Source organism: Oryctolagus cuniculus, chromosome 5, assembly GCF_051225735.1.
Source record: "Oryctolagus cuniculus isolate XC-2025 breed Fujian yellow rabbit chromosome 5, ASM5122573v1, whole genome shotgun sequence".
In the NCBI taxonomy this organism is placed as follows: domain Eukaryota; kingdom Metazoa; phylum Chordata; class Mammalia; order Lagomorpha; family Leporidae; genus Oryctolagus; species Oryctolagus cuniculus.
The window spans coordinates 162,976,680-162,999,013 of record NC_142871.1 but is presented as its reverse complement, the minus strand read 5'-3'; the positions used below and the strand labels follow the sequence as shown (position 1 = coordinate 162,999,013).

The 22,334-nt window shown below is 53.0% G+C and overlaps 1 protein-coding gene across 15 annotated transcripts in view; it reads left to right on the top strand.

Annotated features, from left to right (window-relative positions):
* Positions 1-501: 501 nt before the first annotated feature.
* Positions 502-22,334, top strand: part of BMP6 (bone morphogenetic protein 6) — a 179,227-nt gene continuing 157,394 nt past the window's right edge. For 7 of the 15 annotated variants that reach the window (XR_016234316.1, XR_016234313.1, XR_016234315.1 and 4 more), the window contains exon 1: positions 21,605-21,743. Coding sequence is in view for 2 of the 15 variants with exons in the window: in XM_008262354.5 (XP_008260576.2) it covers positions 1,307-1,928 (622 nt within the window). In the remaining 13 variants the exon portion in view is untranslated. Of the gene's footprint in view, positions 1,929-21,358; positions 21,744-22,334 lie in introns of those variants that run through there. The other 8 variants (XR_016234324.1, XR_016234323.1, XR_016234319.1 and 5 more) reach the window with 5 other exon arrangements.

The window sequence follows — 22,334 nt, the reverse complement described above, 5'->3', positions numbered from 1 at the left end:
TCACGTCCTCTTTTTTGGGTGCTCGCTTTAAGAAGCCAAACCAAAGCCCGGATGAAGACATAACTCCAAGTATTCCACCTGAAACCTCCTGGACACTGAGCTGCCTTGTGCGGGGCTCACCCTGAGGGAGCGTCCCAGAAAACTATCATTTTTCCTTCCCTGGCTTAATCCAGGCGCTACTGATTTGATACCCGTTTTGGCTTTTATTTAGTTAAAGCATCAACTTGGGCCTCCTAAGTGACCAGCAGGTTCAGCCTCGGGAGCTGGCCTCCTAGCAACGACCTTTTCGCCTTCGGAGCCTCGCTCCTCCCCCGTGCCTACTAGAATTTCTCCGCGAAGGAAACCCACGCGCGGCGGCGGCCACGCCTCTCGGCTGAGGGAGGGTGGAAGAAGGGGCGGGCCTATTCAAATAGCCCGCGGGAATCGCCTCTTCATTGGCTGCTGGCCTGTCGCTCACCCTGGAGGGCGGGGCGCGCTGGGGGACGAGTGCGGTACCTGAGCTAGCCGCGCCGCAGAAAGCCCACGTTGGCTGCAGCCGCGGGGAGCGCAGCGCCTAGAGGCGGGAGATCGCGAATTCCGGCGCCGACGCCGCGGCCGCCGCTCGGCGCACGGTCCCCCTTCCTCCCCATCCCCTCGGCCAGCCGGGCGAGCCCTGAACGGAAAGCAAGTCCTGGCCGCCTCCGCTTGGGGAGGCGCGCGGCGCTTTAGCAGGGGGAAGCGACAGTGCCCGAGGCGGAGAGGCGCGGAGTTAGCGAGGAGCAGGGAGAGTTCAGCGCGCCGAGGAGACTGGCACTTTGGGAGCCGGGTCGCCAGCGCCCGGGCCCTCCCGCAGCGGGGGTCAGCTCCACCGGGGCTCGGAGAGCCGGGGCGCGGCGTGCGCGGGGATGCTGCCCGTCGTCGCCCCCCGCTCGTGATCCGCCCGCGTGCCCCTCCGCAGCCCGTAGGGGCGCAGGGCAGCCCCCGTGCGCCCGCAGCGAGCCTCCGTGCCCGCGACCCGGCCGGGGCCAGGCGCCCGCTGCAGCGCAGCCAGGACACGGACGCACCTGGCCTGGACCGTGCGCCCCCGGAGACCGGCGAGGGAGTGCGGCCGTCCCGGCGCCCTCCGCTCCCGCCTACCCTCCAGCCTTGGGCAAAGGGGCGCCCCGGATGACCATGAGAGATAAGGACTGAGGGCCAGGAAGGGGAAGCGAGCCCGCCGAGAGGTGGCGGGGGCTGCTCACGCCAAGGGCCACCGCGGCCGCGCTCCGGCCTCGCTCCGCCGCTCCACGCCTCGCGGGGCCCGCGGGGGCAGCCCGGCCGGGCGGGGATGCCGGGGCTGGGGCGGAGGGCGCAGTGGCTGTGCTGGTGGTGGGGGCTGCTGTGCAGCTGCTGCGGGCCCCCGCCGCTACGGCCGCTCCCGCCCGCCACGGCCGCCGCCGCCGCCGCCGCCGCCGGGGGCCAGCTGCTGGGGGGCCGCGCAGAGCCGCCGCCGCCACAGTCCTCCTCCGGCTTCCTCTACCGGCGGCTCAAGACGCACGAGAAGCGGGAGATGCAGAAGGAGATCCTGTCGGTGCTGGGACTCCCCCACCGGCCCAGGCCCCTGCACGGCCTCCAGCAGCCGCAGCCCCCCGCGCTCCCGCAGCCGCCTGGCGGGGAGCCCCCTCCCGGGAGACTGAAGTCCGCACCCCTGTTTATGCTGGATCTGTACAACGCCCTGTCCGCCGCCGACGACGAGGACGGGCCGTCGGATGCGGGGAGGCGGCAGCCAGGGCCCCGCGGAGGGGCCAGCTCGTCGCAGCCCGGGCAGTCGCTCCCCAGCGCCGCGCACCATCTCAGCCGCAAGAGCCTGCTGGCCACGGGACCGGGAGGCGGCGCGTCCCCACTGACCAGCGCGCAGGACAGCGCCTTCCTCAATGACGCCGACATGGTCATGAGCTTTGTGAACCTGGGTAAGGATCTTGGAGAACCCAACCACGAGAGTGGGTGTCCCGGGCCCAGGGGTGGGGTGCGAGGCGGTGGAAGAGGCCGCGGCACGCGGGTCCAGCCTGGGCGCGGCGGGGACCGGCGGGCTGCGCTGCCGCCACCTGCGCGGCGGTGGGCGGTCGTGCGCTGCTGGCGCCGCGCCCAGGCTGCGCTCGGCGGCCGCGAGAGACGCGCGGGGCTCCAGGCTCGGGAAGCGCTGCCCCCGACGGACGTGTCCTTGCGGGCACCCCTCTCCTTTGCCCAGCTCGGTCGCGCCCAAGCGTGGCGACCCGGGGAAGGAGAGGGCTCCCCGACACACTTTCCCCTCCCAGCTGCCACTCTGGGTTCCCCACACGCTCCTAGTGCCGCGTTCCCCATTGCGACTTCCAGGCAGCCCGCCGGCAGTGGAGAACCTTGCAAACCTGCCGTGGGTCGGGGGGCTGTGGCTGCAGAGAGACCTCTCTCCTCCTCCCGGCCGCGAGGCCCGCGGCGGGCGCGCCAGCTCCAGCCGGGCGCAGCTTGCCCTCGCTTGGGGTCGGGTCTCCGCCCGCCTGGAGTAATCCGCCCTGTGCCCTCGCTCACATGCCCCCGGCCATTGTCCCCGAAGGCTGAGCCCCTGATCCGTGCTGCGCACGCTGCGCGGGGTAGGGGCCGGGGCCGGTGCTGGGCTCCGCCGAGCCGGTTGCCAGGCAACGGAGTGGCCACTCCAGGGCAGCTACATCGGGCTCGGCCATCACGTCCTGCGGCCAACCGCGACCGAGTCCCGTCGCTTTCGCCCTGAAGTTTTCTTCTGTGTCAGTGAGAAGGGTGTGCGGGAGACTCTTGGGCTGTGTGCTGCTGTGGCTTCCCAGCGGACTCAGGCCGTGGGATGGGAGAGGCGTCCTCGGCGGGCAGAGCTGGGGTGCGGTGGCCACGCCCGGGGCGTTGGGGGAGAGGGAGGCTTGGTCTGCGCCTGCTTCTGTGCCGGTGAGACGCGTGGCCCCGAGCGGGGCCCGGAGCAGATCTCCCAGCTAGGTCCAACCCGACTGCCAATGACCAGCGTACATTCCTCGAGCGACACCCGTGGAAAACAGCTGGGTGACTTCTTTGCAAGTGCATCTGTGCTTTCTCTATTCCACGGGGCTTTTGGATGGGACAGGGGGTCGGAGAGCACGAGGGGGCAGGAGCCAAGGGGCCAGGTGTGTGGGAAGGGGCCGGAGGATTGGCGTCCAAGTGGTGCAGAAACCCTCCTGGGAAACCCATGAAACAGAACCCCACAGAGAAGGGAGCTCCCGGGCCTGCCAGGCTGGCTGCTGGTGCTGCCAGGGGTTCCGAATGGACAGGAATCTTCACAGTTTATTGGAAGCAAACTCCAAGGCGGAGCCACCTCCAGGAAGCATGTAAGGAAACTCATGCCAGTCAATGGAATGTGTAGGGGGCAGAGGACCTGAGCTCTTCCTAACTCTCATTTCTCTGACTTTAATATGTCCCACCGCTTGCTGTCTCCCCTCCCCCAAGTCTCCCAGTTGCTTTGGGGAAATCAGAATCTGAGTAAAGTGGAGGCATGTGAGCAGTGGGGTCCTGGGGGAGGACCATGGCTCTCAGCCTTGGCTGCCGTTCACGTCAGCTGGGGTTCAGGAAGACTAAGAGCTGATCGGACAGCTCCTGGGGCAACCCAGACTCTGAGCAGGTGCATCCGTATCTTTGAGGGAGGAGGCTCAGGTATTTGAGAAGGTGCCGTAGATTTTTTTTTTCCTAATGGTCACCCATGGTCAGGAACCTCTGGCACACCCGGAAGATCTTGATGCTTGAAGGAAATCAGTGCATCATCCCATAAAGAGATCATCAGTGCTTCTCAACGTTGCTCTTCCACAGGTCCCGATGTCCACCTGCCTCCCATGCTCAGTTCAGACACAGTGTGTGCGGGTGGTGGCCAGGAATCCGGGTTATTCTAAAGATTCCCCAAGTGGTTCTCGTATTTGGGAAGCACTGCCTTGGGTGGCATTTGAAATTTCCAGAGCTGGCTTGAGGCAGGTGTGTCGACCGTGGTGGCATTTGCTGTGTTTCATGCCCTCCAGGTTCTCCTGGTCACCTGCTTTGCCGACCTTTGCCGGTCCTGTAGGTACAAATTGCCTCTGAGTCCCTGTGCTCAAACTTGGTTGTCAACTAATCCTGCCTCGATGATGACTTAGTGTGGCGTCTCCTGGTTTCTCAGGATTTTTGGAGCTCTAGAAAATTTGAAGACAACTTATCAGTGGTGTCATTTCAGGCCCAGGGAACTCTCCACTCCAAACCCCTCATGTCCCATCACTGGGCCTTCTGACTGTCCCTCTCCTGTGGGTCCAAACCTGGACTCCACATGGGTGATTAAAGGGGAGAACCTTTATAGGTGAGTAGGATCCAAGCAGCAAGCCATTCCACCTGCCAATGAAGCAGGTATCTTTAATCTTAATCCATTGAGCAGTAGCCTGGAGGATTTCACAGGAGCTGGCTAAAATGTGATAAAATCTGATTACCATGGGTGCTAGCATGAGAAAGACACTTCAATTGAAGAAAATGATTGCTTAGCAATGTAGACTCTCTGAATAAGATGCTGGGAGAATGCCACAGATTTCCTAATTGGTGTCAAGGTCATGTTAGCTGCTGAATTATGTGACTCATTGGTTGGAGAACCTTTGGAAAGATCAATGCTCTGTGCTCTTCTACCTACTAGGTCAGGCTAAGTTGTACAGTGGAAGTATAAGGGAAAGTGTGACATAATTGTAAACATTGTCTTCCCTCCAACTGGGGGAATAACTTACTCATGAAATACGTTTAAAACAGCCTGAGCCTTGTCAGCCAGCAGGACTATCAGGAAGTATGAATCAACAGGATGAGTTTCTGTCTCCCAGCTCAGTCGCTGGGACATCCGACCAGCTCATTGTCGTCCATGTTGACAGTTTTAAACTCTCTCTGGGTGGACAGACTGGGAGGTGTCGCCTTCTATGCTCCGGCCGGCCGGGGCGGCTGCTTGATGCATGCAGTGCCCAGCTGAGCTCGTGCCCTTGCATTCAAGCAGGGCCACAGAGGCCGTTTTTTCTATTTGTTTTCTAAAGCTAAAAATGTCTTGGCAGCCCAGTCGTCCAGCCTGCCAAACTGGTGACCTTGGGAAAGTATCCTGAAATGGCCCCCAGGTCTTACAGCCTAGGTCCCCAGACACCTGCTCTGCGGTTCTCCCCAAGCTCGGACTGCTGTGTCTCCCGCCTGCACTCTCTCCATCCCCACAGCACCTGTTGGCTTCCTCCCGAGTGCTCCACACACCAAGTGGTCCTCTCTTATTTTGCCAGTCTGGAAGACCTGATTATTTTGTGTGACGGGAAGATATTGGTGATTAAGGCTCATGGTTTTTAGGTGTCCGTCACAATGTTTTTTGTGAGTTATCTATGTGTCTATTAATTTGTAACATGCGTTGCATTGGAGAGCAGTAAACATGTTCCTTTGAATCTCTGCATTTCAGACTTCACTTATTTTGAATGAATGAGGTGTTGATCTGCAGATGCTAGAATTGCGTGAAATAAAACGCTCCAATTATGCTCGGAAAAGGGGGTCAGTGTATATCAGTTCAAGTAACAAGAAATTTACTGTACTGAAAATACTGGGAATATCAACTCATGGGAAACATAAATTAGAAGAAAAAACGGACTACTCGCTACTTGTATTTGTAACCAGATACGCCACACTGTCTTTTCCTCGTAAGCACAGGATCGGTAGTTCTATTTTTCATCTAAGCTGCCTGGACTTGGGAAGATCTTTGTTAGCAGAGAATGCATCCCTGGCCTGCAAGCTACTCACAGCAGAAACACTTGGGAGAATTCGGTTGGAAGAGCGTGGTGCGAGGAAGCAGGGGGTGTTCCCCTGAGAGGTATCCAGGAGCCAATGTGAAATTCAGTGGTATTTCAACAAGAAAGTTGTACACAGTGTTCCTAGCGGAAGATCGAAGGGCAAGGAGATAACCATTGTTTAAACCTCAGATGGTGCTTCCTTTGCCTGCCCTTCTAAGAACGGGTGTAAATGCATCTCAAATGTGCTGAGTCACGGTTAGTGCCTCTGCTTAGGAGCTCACCACTGACTAACTTGGAGGAGGGTGTGCCAGGGAAAGTGAAAAGAGACAACAAACAAAACAAAACAATTCTTTTCTTTATTCAGCATTTTTACCTCACATCCTGTGGCTCCTTCAGCATTCAAGTTAAGATTCCAAACTTGGTGGAAAAATGGAATTGAAAGATAAGTTTGCTTTGTTGCATATTTTTTTAAAGAAAAACCTGTGGATTTTTTTTTCTTCTTAAGCATTTTTTCAGACTTTTGGAAGTCCCAGCCCATGAGTGGGGGATCTTTAAGGTGATATGACGCTGTCGCGTCACCCCTGTGTATTTTAAGAAGCTGAGCTGGAGAGGAAAAATGAAGTGGGTACAATTTCTTGGATAACTAGTCAACGTGTTGTAACTTTTTCACATATCAGTCTTCCACTGTCTGCTTCCCATCCTGTGTTGAAAAATGAATTTTTCTAGGCGATGCTTAAGTTTATTATGGAGTTTGCAAAGTCGCAGTTTGGAGCTTTATTCTGTTTATCTTCCTCTCTTCTGAATTTGACCAGTTCACTGTCTTTGGCACTTCCAGCCTTGAAAAGAAAAGTAGGAAATCTTTTAAGCAGATAATCATGTGTCTGATTAGAAGCTTCCAGAAGTATCTGAGTAATAGGAGGAGAAGTCAACTGAGAAACTCCCTAAGCTGTAAACAGACAACTTACAAAGGGCCTGGGCCTGTAAACAGCTGGTGCACATTAACCAGCCTGCCCCACCCTCCAAGGCGCTGCACCACCCAACCACGTGCCTGGCCGCAGGGCTGCCCAGCTGCAGGGTGTCCCCCGGGGGCTGGCGCCATGCTTCTCGGGCTCCGCACAAGAACATTCTGTTGTCCTTGTTTCTCTTCTCATCATCCCCATCAGTAGCCTCCCTCCCATCTCGCCAACTCCTGCCTTCTGGCAGTCTGTGAGCCAGAGGATGGTCCCAGTGTCGCTTGGAATCCATCAAAGTGGTGATGACTATATCGAGGAGAAGGAAAGCTATCTCTACTCTAGTGAAAATTAGTTACTAAAGAACCAACCAGTGCCATCCACCTCTAAGGTTTTTGAGTGCCAGAAATTCTCAGAAGCCGAGCTCCCCCTGCTCATCATCCACCCCAGCCTTAGAAATCAGTAACACATTGCCAGTCACTGCCATCTGTTGGATTTTCTGTTCGGTTACCAGTGTTGTGAAGATACTGTTCTCTACAAATTTTTTTTCTCAATGTCTCTATGTAGTATTTCCACACCCGATGGGTAAAAGGAGACTTTGGAGCCTGGCTGGGAACACAGCTCCTCTCCCTAATTCTAGAGAAACATGCCTAGCCCTGGATAATCCACTTAAGTTTATTGATTAACCAAGTTTGGGATTCTTGGTAAGTTTATGTTATCCATAGATTTTAGAATTTACAGCTGGAAAAGTTCTTGCATATCATCTAATCTCTTCTGTTTGCAGTGGCATTTGTTAGGTTATTCTGTACCATTTCCTCTGCTCTGCAGTTACATTTTTTTTTTTTAAATATTTATTTGAAAGGCAAAGTTGCAGAGAGAGAGGTCTTCCACCCTCTGATTCACTCCCCAAATGGTTGCAACGGCCAGAACTGTGCCAATCTGAAGCCAGGAGCTTCTTCCGGGTCTCCCATGCAGGTGCAAGGACCCAAGGACTTAGACCACTTTCAACTGCTTTCCCAGGCCATAGCAGAGAGCTGGATTAGAAGAGGAGCAGTGGGACTCAAAGCAGCACCCATATGGGATGCTGGCGCTGCAGGCGGCGGCTTTACCCACTACGCCACAGTGCCAGCCCTTGCAGTTACATTTTGAGGCTGTGGGACAACCACAACCAGCAGACAGGCAGAGAGGTCCCAGCGCAGCCAGGATTAGGGTTGGCAGCTGGGCACGGGTGGATCATTAGAGACACTGCAGAAGCAGGCAAAAGTGAGTCTGGGCAGAAGCTGGAGGATTGTACGGGTTTTCCCTGGGTGGATGGCATTCTTTCCTAGAACTCTGCTTTTAGAAAAGAAAATGCCATGTGTATCTATAAATATCCCCTCGTCTGGTGTGCCAAGGGCCCGCTGACCCCCGGAGGATTGTTTTCCGCTCCGTGTCTGAGCTGAAAACCACGTTGCTCCGGGCGGCATTGTTCCACTGCTACGCGCCCGCACGGCTTTTCTTCCTGCCCTTCCCATCCCCATTATTAAAGAGATGGGGTCCATAATAGACACGATATCTATATTGCATCAGGTAATTCCTTGATGGGTCCCCACGGCCTTGTTATCGCACTCGCAGTCCCAGATGGCCGAGTGGAAGCGGCTCTGCAGACATTCTTGCAGGATGAGGTGCTGGTTCCGAGTGGGAGAGTCTTCCTTACTTTCAAGTTCAGGCGCACACGCCCTTGATTACTGATCCTGCTAGATAGGTGGGATTGTCCTAGGCCTGCGCTGTCCCTGCTGCCCAGGGATTGTTTTCTCATTATCAGAGCACTGGGGCTGGGCTGGGCTCAGAAGGGGAGGAGTGGAGTCCAGTGGATTCCCAGCAGGCAGCAAACTGCCCCTGGGCGGCAGTGCCCTGGGAGGCTGCACTTTGCTAGCCGGCACCTTGCTTGTTATCACTCTCCGGCCACTTACCCTTTCACCGTGTCCAGAATGGGACTTCCAGCCCTCCATCTGCGTTTGCTGAGTGCTGTTCCTGTGTTTACAGTCTTGCTGGTTTCCTGTACAGGAGCCCGTGGCTCAGCAGAACATGCGCTCCTGCCGTCAGGGGCGGGAGCTGTGCTCTGTGCTGACCAGGCCTGGAGATCTCTTATACTTTGAGACCCGTTATTTTCCTGTTCTCCTTTGAATCCGGGAGTTCCAAAGACGAAGTTTCATCCGCAGCAAAATGAAGGACTAAAAGTGTCTAGTTGACTTTGTTCCAGATTCGATTTGCACAGTCCCCTGTCAGAATAAGTTAACAGAGAAACTGTGCTTTTTTCTTTTTTTAGGATAGAGTTTATTATTTTCAGCAGTTCTAGGTTCCCAGAAAACTGAGTGCAAGACAGAGTTTCCATAGCCACCCTGCCCCTCTGCACGCACAGCCTCCCCTCTCAACAGCTCCCATCACAGTGGTGGATTACTTAAACCTGATGCACCTGCCTTGACACGTATCCCGCCCCGTGGAGTTGTGCTTTCAGAAAGTGTGCGGAAAGTGGAATTATGGGGGGTGTTTGTTCTATCAGTGAAGACACTGCTGGGGACGCCTGCTTCCCATCTGTGCGCGCCTCGATGGGGGTCCTGGCTCTGTTCCTGTGAATGTGCACCCCGAGAGGCAGCAGGTGGCAGGCCAGGTACCTGGGTCCCTGCCACCCAGGTAGGAGGCTTGGATGAGGTTCCCGGCTCCTGGTTTCGTCCTGGCCCAGCCTTGACTGATGATGCAGTTTGGGGAAGTCAAACAGAGGGTGGCAGTTCTGTCTGTCTGTTTCTCTTTCTGTCTCTCTGCGTCTCAAAATAAATTAAAAATTTTAAGAAAAACCTGTAAATTCATGATGATGACAATCCCTCAAGAAGTTTATGGGAAATGAATATTATGAGAAAGCTATGCATGAATTTCAAGGTGGTTTTGCACAGAAATGGTCAGTTTTTGAAAGATTTATTTACTTATTTTAAAAGGCAGAGTTAGGGGCTGGTGCTGAGGTGTAGCTGGTAAAACAGTGCTGGCATCCCATATGGGTGCCAGTTTGAGTCCCAGCTGCTCCACTTCCAGTCCAACTCTCTGTTATGGTTTGGGAAAGCAGTAGAAGATGGTTCAAAGTCCTTGGACCGCTGCACCTGCCTGGGAGACTGGGAGGAAGCTCCTAGCTCCTAGCTCCTGGCTGCAACCATTTTGGGAGTGAACCAGCAGGTGGAAGACCTTCCTTCCTTCCTTCCTTCCTTCCTTCCTTCCTTCCTTCCTTCCTTCCTTCCTTCCTCTCTGCCTCTCTGTAACTCTGCCTTTCAAATATTTAAAAGGCAGAATTACAAAGAGAGAGAGAGAGAGAGAGAGGGAGAGACAGAGAGAGAGTTATCTTCCATCTGCTGGTTCACTCCCCCAAATGCCCACAATGGCCAGAACTGGACCAATCTGAAGCCAGGAGCCAGGAGCTTCATCTGGGTCTCCCACGGGGGTGTGGGGGCCCAAACACTCGGGCCATCTTCCACTGCTTCCCCAGGCATGTTAGCAGGGAGCTGGATGGGAAGTGGAGCAGCCAGGACTTGAACCAGCACGTGTGTGGGATGGTGGTTCTGCAGGAGGTGGTTTTACCCACTGTGCCGGCCCCCCAAATAGTGATCTTTTAACTGCATTTTCCTCTGAGCTTTGTGAAGTCCCCTTGCACGTGGATTGCTGTGTGGAGTTGGACATGCGTGTAATGACAGGTTTGCATCATGCCAGTACCACACAGAGTGGTTTCACTGCCCCAAAAGCCCTCTGTGCAGGAGCCATCTTTTCAAAGAAGAAAAACAAGTCCTTGGAAAAATAAAAAATTCTAAATACATAGAGTCTGGAGAAAGAGAAATAAGATGCCTCTGTTGGGTAACACTTCATATCTCGGGTTTTCCCGCAGTGGTGTGTAAAGAAATAATTTGGATTATCTATGGCAGTGCAGGCTTTGTTTTATAGTACTTCTGTGTGTTGACAACAAATCCATCAGAAATCTTTCTTTCCTCCTTTTTGTTTTTTAAGTCTAGGAGTTTAAAAATCTTTCTTCATCCACATTCTTCCCCAGAGGTGTCTGTCGCCATAGTACCTCGGCGGTCCCTCCGGCAGAGATATGAGCGATTAAATTTCTCCCTGATTGTGCCCTGTTTGATCCACACTCGGCAGGATTTGGGGGAGTAACATAAAGACGCTGAAGAATGAACAAGAATTGTAGGAGTTCTGCGCTTGTGATGGTTGGAGTTTGGGGGGACTGTTAGGGGAGGAGTTAAAATATTTCTCCTTCCTTGCTCTCAACTTTAGGGTTGAGAAACTCACAAAAATATCTTAACGGGGCCCTGGAGGCAGGATCAGGGGGCTTTAAAAGGCCTCCTCCGGAGAGATATTTAGATCAGAGTAAAACCAAATTAATGGAGACTCCATCAGTCTGGAGGTCTTTGTAAGTGGGGTGTGGAATAGGCTTACTTACCTACTGACTGTTTTCCAGGCAAAAGGCTTTGCAGCCGAATGCTAGCAGCAGTACTCCAAAAGAGTGCGGTTGAACAAACAGCGGGGCAATTCATTGGAGATGTTGGGATTTGCATGTTGCTTTAGAAAGAGTGAACAGGTGAGAGGCTCTGTGGCTTTTCTCCATCTTTCTTCAAGCAGTGGGGGTGTTTCCTCATGGAATTTTGGCTGCATTGCCCACCCCACCCCCATCCACATAGAGGAACCCTCTTAAAAATAAGCAAGTGCCTGAGGGGCCACGGAAGCCTAGGTGGGCGTGAGAAATTCAGTTTTGTTTCATTGCAGCTGACTTACGATGTGCTCTGGTTTGATATGAAGAGACTTTAAAAGCCTGTGGAAAAATGGAATGAATAGATAAGTTGATTTTGGTGCAAAAATTTTTCGAAATCCCTGCACAGTTTTTTCCTAATATGCGCTTTCCACAAACTGCCCCGAGACCCCTTGGATCTCTGTGTGTTAGGATGGTTGCATTGAGCAAAAAGGTGATTGACACGGGAGAGCACAGCCGAAGCTTTGTGGGAACAGTGAGGAGGACACGGGTTCCTGGAGCTGGGGGTCTTTGGAGAGTTGAGTTTCTCCCGGGGGGTCATGAAACAGGCCTTTGCCTTTCTATGGGGTCTGTTCAGGCCAGAACCCTCTAACACCAACGTGGGGAACGCCTCCCGCAAATCTGGGTCTTGGGTCATTTCAGCTGCTTCATTGAATTTGCCTGACCCTGCTTTTACACACACACGTGTGTCTTCAGTGTAAGACGTGTCAGCCAACACGGCTGCATGAAGGCAGGTGCTACCCCCTGGACTGTCATCCTCCTGTCTCTTGCTTTCTCCTTTTAAGCTCTTTTCTTCCCATGAATCCATTTGGTACCACACTGCATTTATTTCCTCTTGTCTATATATTCTTTTCCTGCAGTCTTGCATCTTTGTCATTGATCTAATAGATCCGATTACACACTATTTCCACAGAGGCCAATGGTTTTATGTGAACTTCAAAAAGTTCATGGAAATGGAAATAAAAGATAAAAGTTTGTTTTTGTGCAAAACAGCTGAAAACCATGTGTATGAGAGGATCTTCAAAAAGCTCCTACAACATGGGTATCATGAAGAGTCTTGGATTTTTCAAAAATATTTTTGCAAAGAAAACTTTTTAAAAGAATGATTTATTTATTTGAAAGGCAGAGTTATGAAGTGGGAGAAACAGAGATCTACCTCTGCCAGTGCGCTCCCCAAGTGGCTGCAGCAGCCAGGGCTGGGCCAGGCCAAATTCAGAAGCCTGGAACTGCAGCTGTATCTCTCACAGGGGTGGCAGGGACCCAAGCACTTGGGCCATCTTCTGCTGCCTTCCCAGGCACGTTAGCAGGGAGCTGGATCAGAAGTGGAGCAGCTGGGTCTCAAACTGGCATTCCAATATGGGGAGCCGGTGTCCCACCCAAGCAGAGGCTTAACCTTCTGTGCCAAACTCCTCCCCCCAAAAAAGTGCTTACAGGCTGTTTATCAGAGGAGAGAAAGGAGGCTCGAACTGAGTGTCTAGTCTAAATATTATCTTTCTTTTTATACCATCTCCTTCAAGCCTCTTAGCCTCGCTTCCAGCTCTCTTTCCTCAGCTGTGAAGTATGAGCATTGGGCTAGACCAGCATTTTCCAAAACACGGTTCATGGAACGCCACTTCTCCAAGATGTTCTGCAAAAACAAACAAAGCAAAACAAGCAAGGTCATGGGGGCCCTTCGCGTTCTCCTGCTCTCTGCAGTGCAGTCTCTGACCCTGGGGGAGCGCCAGCAGAGCCGGCAGTAGAGGAGCCTGCTCACCTCTTTGAATCGAGTTTTCTTTGCACTCACTTTTGCTCTGTAACCCAAGCGGCTGCCCTGGTGCCCACTCCTGACTGCTCCCCGTCCTGGCCCCGCAGCCCGGGGCCGGGCCCCCAGGGGCCACCTTTCCAGTGGCTGCTGCCCTGCGGCGGTGGCTCCAGCTCTCTCTGGGCAGGCTTCCTTGTTCCACCTTGCAGGTGTCCCCTAAACTCTCTCCCCCCGTTCCCGAGCCCAGGGCTGCCTCTCCAGGCCCTCTCCCGGGGCTGTGCTGCCAGTTCCCTGCATTGAATCTCCCCTGCGGGACTTTGTTTCTCTGGCTGGACTCTGATTGCTACAGCCTCGTCCTTCCCTGTAGCCCCTCGAGAAACCCCAGAAGCCGATGCTGGGGTGGTCCCTTCTGTGTCTCTCTGAATGAATTGTTTTGCGTTTTTCTAAAACAGCGCTGTTGAAGTATCATGGACAGACAATAGCTGTATCAAGCATCCAGTTCTAGGGAGCGGGCATTCAGCCTGGTGAACATGACCACATCCTTGCTGGCTGGCTTTCTGCTGGTGCACACCCCGGGAGGATGGTCCTCGCTGTCCATGTGGGAGACCCAGATGAGCACCTGGCTCCCAGCCAGCTTCGGCCTTGGTGTAGCCCTGGCTTTTGCGGACGCTTGGAGAATGAACCAGCAGACAGTTCTCCTTCTCTGTCTCCGTGTCTCTGCCTCTCAGATAGATAAAGTGTAAAATTCCTTGAGCGTTGATGTAGGAGATCACTGGTGGAACCATTACCATCAGGACAGGGAGCGTCGCCTGAGCCGCTTGTCAACCCTAAGGCAGCGTAAGTGCCGTGCGAAGGCCCAGCCTCCATCAGTGCCACCGCTCTCACGCTGTTATCTATGGGCTTTGACCATCCTGAAGGATAGAATGTGCTAAAGACGTTGTGAGCGTGTTCTTGGACCAGAGAACCGTGACGTCAGCCTTCCCTGTGCAGCTGTGGTAGGCCTTAATCTCTCTCGCTTTCCTTATTTATTTTGGGAAATGATAAGACAGATGGATATCTTTTCTAATATTGAGGTCAAGGGCACAGGTACTTTCGTGCTGTTGGTGACCCCGTGACCTTGTTTCTGAAGACTCGACTGTAAGAGATTTGGTTCTGCGGGGAAGCAGCACAGAGATGCCTCCTTGGGTTTCTGTTTTAAATTTGAGCAATTTAGGTAGGGCTCACTTCCAAGAACTTTAGGGAAGTAGACTCCAGCCTATTCCCAACTTTCCCCCTATGCTCACCCTTTTCCAAATATTTTGTAAGCTTATTCTGTAAGATATTGCGTGGCTCTTTTTTTTTTGTAAGAAAACATAAGTACTATATTTCTTTATGGCTTTTTGCCTTCAAGAATGGCTGATGTCACTGATGAGCTTATTATCTCTGCAAGGCAAAAACTTTTATACAGCTGAGCATCTCATTTGAAAATCCAAAATTTGAAATGCTCCAAAATATGAAAACAACAGCACAAAGGGAAAATCCCACACCTGACCCCGCACGGTGGGTCACAGGCCAAATGTAGGCACAGTAAGACCGTGCAAAGTCACCGCCAAGTCCGTGCGTGGGTGGCGAGGCTTGAACAATGAGTTTTGTGTGTAGATATGGGTCCCATCTCAGGACATCTCATTATGTATGTGCAAACCTGCCAAACCCTGACAAAAATTCAAAATCCGGTTCCATTTCGGGGACGAGATACTTAGCTCGTAGCTGCAGATCTAAGTGCTGGTAAGGTGATAAATTCAGGGAGAAATGGCAGGCTTGGGGAGACAGCTAAGTTAGAGAGTAGTGCTAGAATGTTGTGGATTGCACCCAGTTGGGTCATAGCGCAGTGTTTGGGATTACCTGGCCCCACATCTCCTCTCCCCCGTGTGGCCACAGGACAGGAAGATGGGTGCCCAGGTGACCCCCTGTGGAGGCTCAGGGGCCCGGCCTGGTGGGGGCGTGGGTTGTGGTAACGCCTGGCCTGCAGCTGGTGTGTGCAGAAGGCAGGCTGTCAGCTGCAGGGAGGCCTCCCAGCTCTGAGCGCCACCTCCTGTGTCTCTCATGGATTCAGTCGATGACCCACGGGTGGCCCTGCGCCAGCCACACATAGTACAGTGCTTCTCAAGCTGTCCCTGGGAGAGAACCACTTTGTCTTTAGAAACATTTGCATTTCTATGGGCCTATGCCTTTGTAGAATTTCTTGTAAGTGAATTACTAGAAGAGTTACACGGAAAAACAAACACATACTAAATCAGCCCTTAGCTTTCAGTGGTCAGATCCGTTTGTATAGTTACCAGTCAAATTGCTGTCAGGCTGGCCCAATGCACTTCCTGCTGGGTGCATCTTGTTTTAGGCTCGTAGCAAGAGTCAGTGGATCAGCACAGATCCCTGAAGGAGCAGCTCCATGGGCCCCTGCGTCAGGGATTGGGGACGGGAACGTGTGTTTGCACAAGCTCTCTCGGTGCCAAGAGAGATGGTGACAGTGGGAGAACACAGTGCTGGTCACTTGGGTTTTACTTCAATCCCTGCCCTCACTCCCACATCTGAGCAACTGCCAGACTCCCTGTTCCTACTTCTGACGTCTCTCACTCCCATCTTCCCATCTTCTCTCCCTCTCTCCCCACCTTCCCCAGATGAGGTCTTTGTGGTCCTTGGCCTTGACTTCTGCACCCGCCCCCATGCTGCTAATCCGTCCCTGTGTCCTGGCCAGCCAGGCTTTTCTGTATCACAGATGGGATCTGTTACCCTTCTACCGCCGCCTCCACTGGATCCGTCTGGCTCACTGGACGCGGCCAGCACGCCCTGACTCCCACCCGCTTCGAGTTCACACGGTCATCCCGTAGACCAGCCCTGCTCCGTGATGTCACCCATTTGCGGTGCAGGGCTGAGCCCTTCCACGTTCTCAGCCTTGTGCTTTAAACTCCAGCTCAGATCCATCTCATCAAGGAAAACCTGAAATTTACTGATACCAGGTACCCTTTGGGAGAATGTTTGAGGGGAGCCTAGTGACGAGAGATGTCACCTCTGCCCCCACCAGCTCTGTGCCTTTGGAGAAATCACTTCCATTCTGATTCCTATCCCTTCATGTTTTTGTTTTTTGTAAGATTTAATTATTTATTTGAGAGGCAGAGTTACAGACAGAGCGAGAGAAAGAGAGGTCACTCCCCAAATGGCCACAACGTCCAGAGCTGGGCTGATCCAAAGCCAGGAGCCAGGAGCTTCTTCCCAGTCTTCCATTTGGGTGCAGGGGCCCAAGCACTTGGGCCATCGTCTGCTGCTTTCCCAGGCCGTAGCAGAGAGCTGGGTCGGAAGTGGAGCAGCTGGGAATCGAACCGGCGCCTGTAAGGGATACCAGCGCAACAGGTGGAGGAGGTTTAACCTACTGTGCCACAGCGGTGGCCCCGTGGCCCATCATGTTTTATTCAGCTGTGACACCTCACCTGGTGCCTCACTTAGTTGATGCTTAATAGATGTTCATTAGGCAAGTGAAGGTCAAGTTCTTTAAAAGCAAAGTGTTTGCCACTGCGTAATCTTCTCCCACCACTAACTATGTCCAACCCTGGAATGAGAGATGCAGAAACTGAAGGCAGTGCTGTGTGGAGTAGGACAAATGTGTACCAAGTTCCAGATGCAGCAGTGGCTAGAAATAAAAAGAGAAGTTTTCAGGTTTCTGTTCTGTGACTTTAAAGGTGGCTTAAAAAAAAAAGACCTCGGGAAGAAGAAGCGATTTTCCTTCTATCTGATGTCATTCTGACTTTCAGAAGTGTGAGTAGTAGGGGGAAAGAAGTTGCCTCTGAATCTAAATTTAAATTTCCTGGTTGTGCCCGGCCGCGAGCCTGCGTGCGAGCCAGCGCTGCCCCTCTGCTCTCGCAGGTGCGGTGCGATGCGAAGTACTTATCTTGTCAGCTGCTGCTTTGGGCTTGCTTGCTAGGCTCGCATTGTGAAGGTGTTAGACATTCTGTTTACATAAGAGCTGAGGGGGTGACATAACGTCTATTGAAGCAAAGTCACTTAGCTCCCCACTAGGCAACGGGGAGCATTTAAAAACTGAAAACAGATCAAAGCCGTGGTCAGGGCTGAGATACCCCTCCGCGGCGGGAGGGTGGGCTCTTGGTTGGCTGCCCGAGACAGACAAGCAGTTTTGCCTCAGTGTGTTTCCAGACCGTTGGTGGAACGAATCAGGCCAACTTGAACTCCAAGAAGCCAATCCAGAGAGGCTGCTTAAGTGAGCACAAGGGTGTCCAAATAGGTTGGAAAAAATGTCAAATCGCAGTAAGCGCATGCAAGATGTGATTTTTCTCTCTTTATAGACTGTTGTAAAAGTTGTTTAAAGTTAAACAGCTCTTCAGCACTTTCATTATGTATAATGAGACAGGTAGGTCCTGGAACGGAGACTTTTATTTTATTTTACTTTCTTCTGATCCCATTTAAATTTTGCTCTCCCTCCCAGAATATGGAAGACATAAACACTTTGATTTCCAGGATATATATTAGCCAGGATCTATATATATATATTCCACATATATATATTAGGATGGAGAAAAGGTTGAGAGTGGAGATGACACAGGCCACAGAAGTAACAAATCCAGACGGCTTTCACATTTTATGGGATGAACTTCAAGGATTCAGCCAGGGACATAGGGACACATTCCCGCCTTCAGTTTGTAAGTCCTATTAAGTGATAATCTTGTGTAGTTTACACTTTCAACCTTCATGTGGATGTAGAAGCAGGTCTATTATATGGTGTCATTCCTTTGCACCCCACTTCAACTAGTTCATTTTGGGGGGTTGTATTTAGGAACAAGTGATAGTGCATAACACTGCATTATCCAGGACTTGCAAGGTGAGTGTGTCCTGGCTACTGAACCCTCTGTAGCCCCTTTTCCTACCTGTCTGGCTCTTGCTGGACCCGATCTTGTGCCTGCAGGGTGCATTCTGACCTTGGCGTTTGGTCTCCCAATGTCGGAGGCCAGGATGCTCTTGCCGGAAGAACCCGGATTGCGCAGCCCTTGACATCTGTTTCACCTGGAGATGTTTGTGTGCAGGCTGTAGCAAGACTTGCTCGTGCTCACGCACGCACTCTCCACCTGGCTCTCTCACCAAGCCTTACATTTCCTTTGTGGCCCTCCCGGTCCTTGGGGCCTGGCTCACAGGAAACTGTACTCAGAACCGAAATTTCTCCCGGGGTGCCACTGTGCATCACTGACCTCAAAGACTGCTGGGATAGCCCTGCTAACACTGCACAAATAAAACATGTCCCCAGAGCACCTCCCGGAGATGAGGGACTTGTTTCCATGACTCTCTAAGATCAGCTGTCGTGCGTGCCTTTTTCCTAGTGGGCAGCAAACAAGTTTCACTGAGCTCTTACCTGAGTGCTTTCTGTTTACAACTCCACGAAAAATTCCGGGCTGCTTTCATGTTGATGCCCACAAATATCGTGATACAAGTCTATGCCACCTGCCCTCTTTTTGAGAAGGAGAGAGAGAGACAGAGAATGCGCTCATTTGCTGGTTTGTACCCTAAATGCCTACAACTGCCGGGGCTCACCCAGGCCAAGGCTGGAAGCCCAGAGCGCAACCCAAGTCTCCTCCACGGGCAACAGGAACCTAACTACTTGAACTACCACCATTACCTCTCAGGTCTGCATTAGCAGGAAGCTGGAGCAGAGCTGGGGTGGAACCCAGGCCCTCTGATGTGGGGTGCGGGCATCCTAACTCTAGGTCAAATGCCTGCCCCTTCCACACCTTGTGGAGAAAGCAAGATGTCCTGTATCTTGGCTGGTGCCGTGGCTCAACAGGCTAATCCTCTGCCTGCGGCGCTGGCACACCGGGTTCTAGTCCTGGTCGGGGCATCGGATTCTGTTCTGGTTGCCCCTCTTCCAGGCCAGCTCTCTGCTATGGCCCGGGAGTGCAGTGGAGGATGGCCCAAGTGCTTGGGCCCTGCACCCCATGGGAGACCAGGAGAAGCACCTGGCTCCTGCCTTCGGATCAGCGTGGTGCTGGCAGCCATTGGAGGGTGAACCAACGGGAAAAAGGAAGACCTTTCTCTCTGTCTCTCTCTCTCACTGTCCACTCTGCCTGTCAAAAAAAAAAAAAAAAAAAAAAAAAAAAAAAAGATGTCCTGCATCTTACGTTTTTCCAGTCTTTTTTGGTGAACATTTTCAAGCCTACAGATTAATGAAAATATTTCACAGCAGATATCTTTCTACCCTCCCCTTGGATCCTACCATTAACAGTTTACTCTCTTGGTTTATCAATATCTTGGTTTATCAATATCTGTTCTGTTAACCCAACTCTTGACCCGTTTATCAATCCATCTTTTTCTTTGGATGTATTTCAAAGTAAAGTTACAGACATCAGTACATTGCCTTCTTAGTACTTCTGCCTGCTTGTCACTGAAGTTGAATATTTGTAGTTTTTTGAGGTAAAAATTTCTATACCAGGAAGCCTACATTTCTCCAGGGAACCATTTGATGGGCTTTGGCAAAGGCATACGCCTGTGTAACCCTGCGCTGTTAAGATACGGAATACTGGCCGGCGCCGCAGCTCACTTGGCTAATCCTCTGCCTTGCGGCGCCGGCACACCGGGTTCTAGTCCCGGTCGGGGCGCCGGATTCTGTCCCGGTTGCCCCTCTTCCAGGCCAGCTCTCTGCTGTGGTCAGGGAGTGCAGCAGAGGATGACCCAAGTGATGCCTTCGGATCAGCCGATGCACCGGCCGCAGCGCGCTGGCCGCGGCGGCCACTGGAGGGTGAACCAACGGCAAAGGAAGACCTTTCTCTCTGTCTCTCTCTCACTGTCCACTCTGCCTGTCAAAAAAAAAAAAAAGATATGGAATACTGGATCAGAGTAGTGACATCGTGGGTTGAGCAACCACCTGGGAAAGCAGCAGCACATGGCCCAAGTGTGTGGGCTCTCTGTGTTTTCGGGTCCTATAACAAGGCATCTGAAGCAGGTACATTGTGAAGGAAAGAGGTTTATTTAGCTCACGGTCCTGTTGTCACATTGCCTTACATTCTGGAAGATTCTGAGTATCTCTAAGCAAATGGAATTCAAGGTACAAGTTAGCACAGCCTGAGAAAAGGGTCTCTTCAACTCCAGGTGTGTCTTCAGCTTAGGAGTGGCAGACATAAATTGGCTGTCCCGTGTTGCTTGAGCCCCTGACTTCTTTTAAAGATTTACTTATTTTTTTTAAAAGGCAGTTACAGAAAGAGAGTGAGGGAGAGAGAGAGCGAGAGAGCACACTCTTCCATCCACTGGTTCACTCCCCAAATGGCTGCAACAGCTGGGGCTAGGCCAGATGAAAGTCAGGAGCCTGGCTCTCCATCGGGGGTCTCCCACAAGGGGGACAGGGGCCCGAGTGCTGGGCCGTCTTCCTTGGCTCTTCCCAGGCACATCCGCAGGGAGCTGGATCTGAAGGAGAGCAGCAGGAACTTGAACCAGTGCTCGGATATGGGATGCCCAGCTTTGCAGGCGGCGACTTCTCTTGCTGCACTCACAGCGCCAGCCCCTCCCTCAGCCCTCTCCAGGCACTAGGGAAGGAGTGGGGAGCAAGGTTGGGATACAGAATACAGGGCGATGTCCTTGCTGACTTGAGAGAACATGGCGGACGCACGCACACCTAACCCTGACCCCAACAGAGGAGGATGGTATCTGTGAGAACCCAAACCAGAATATCCCAGGAGCACCAAAGGATGGTATGACAACCCATCTACAGGGGGCATGACGCTGGGGCGCTGGGGGGCGTGGTGTAGCAGGCTCAGCCGCTGCTTGCAACACCACATCCCATTTCACAACACTGGTTCAAGTCCCCACTGCTCCACTTCCAATCCAGCTTCCTGAGAATGCAGCGGGAGGTGGCCGGGGCCCACCAAGCCACTTCCTGAGGACACCTCAGGGCGCTTCAGTGGTGCCCTGGGAAGGGCCTGAGGTCACTGGCCCGATCCCCAGGGAGCCGGAGGGCCGGTTGCTGGCAGTGGCTCGGGACCAACTCATGTGAGGAAGAGGCAGGAAAGGAAGGTGGAGACCGGAAGGGGAGAGGAACCCCAGAGAGCCTGGGGGGCTTGGGCTTGATTCTGTAGGCTGTGACTTTGCAGCAGGACTCTCTGTGTGTGTGTGTGTGCGTGTGTGCATGTGTGATTTGAGCAGGTATTTCTGGCAGCAGTGTGGAGGGGTCTGGAAACAGGAGTGAGGGGCAGTTAGGATGTGTCCACAGTTGCCTACTTATCACGCCCCCCGCCTCCATCCCCACCCCCACCGCGTTTCAGCTGTTTGCAGCATTTGAGGGTCCTTTTGAAATTTTCAAATTCTTTGCATTTTTCCTTTCCTGCAGTTAAATTTAGAAATGCTTCATCAAGGAGGGGGGAGATTAGGTGTCAGACTCGTGAGTAGCACCCGAGCGATTATGGCTTCAGGAAAATGTACCGGGCCCGAAACCGGAACCTGGAAGGCTGTGATTTACAGAGATGCACCTGCTCCTTCTGAACTCGTCCTCCGGCCGCCTTCCAATGAGAAACACCCGTGTGTGAGCCGGTCCGCTTGGGTTAGGAGTGCCACCTGTGGCAAGGGTGTTGCTGCCCTGTTACTGATTGGCCCGCAAGGAGACTTCCTTCAAGAGCTGGGCCGCGTTCACGAGCTGTGTGGTCCGCTGAAGTGGCAGGATGGAGGTCTGGCATCACTCCCTGCTTGGTTTGGCCCCCACTCTGCCGGCCGACCCCGACCTGCATCGGACAGTGTGAAAGGTCAGTGCCGTCTGCTGGGGCCAGGGGTCAGTGCTGGTTCACGCAGGTGACAGGCTGTCCTGTCTTCCACCTCCCGACTTAGCCTCAGACGGACTTACTCCTGAGAGAGGGGGAGAGGTTGAAGCTTTTAAGATTTATTTTACTTATTTGAAAGAGTGACGGAGGGGTTGGGGAGAGGGGAGAGAGAGCTTCCACCCACTAGTTTGCTCTGGAAATGGATTCAACGGCTGGGGCTGGGCCAGCCACTCCATCCAGGTCTTGCACCTTGATTGTAGGGGCCCAAATACCTGGGCCACGTTCCGCGGCATTCTCGGGGAGCTGGATTGGAAGTGGAGCAGTGGGGACTCGAACCAGTGTTGTGAAATGGGATGTGGTGTTGCAAGCAGCAGCTGAGCCTGCTGCACCACAGTGCTGGCGTTGGCCGGAGGTAGGACTTTGGCCCTGTGGTCCCGTGGCTGTTCCCTTGGTGTTATGTCTCTGGATGAAACTGTTAACAGCTGACCTTAAAACAGGGGGAGAGTCCCAGATGACTCATTTTATGGGCCCTAGGAAACAGAAGAAGGCTGCAGAAGAGTCAGGTTCCATGGAGGT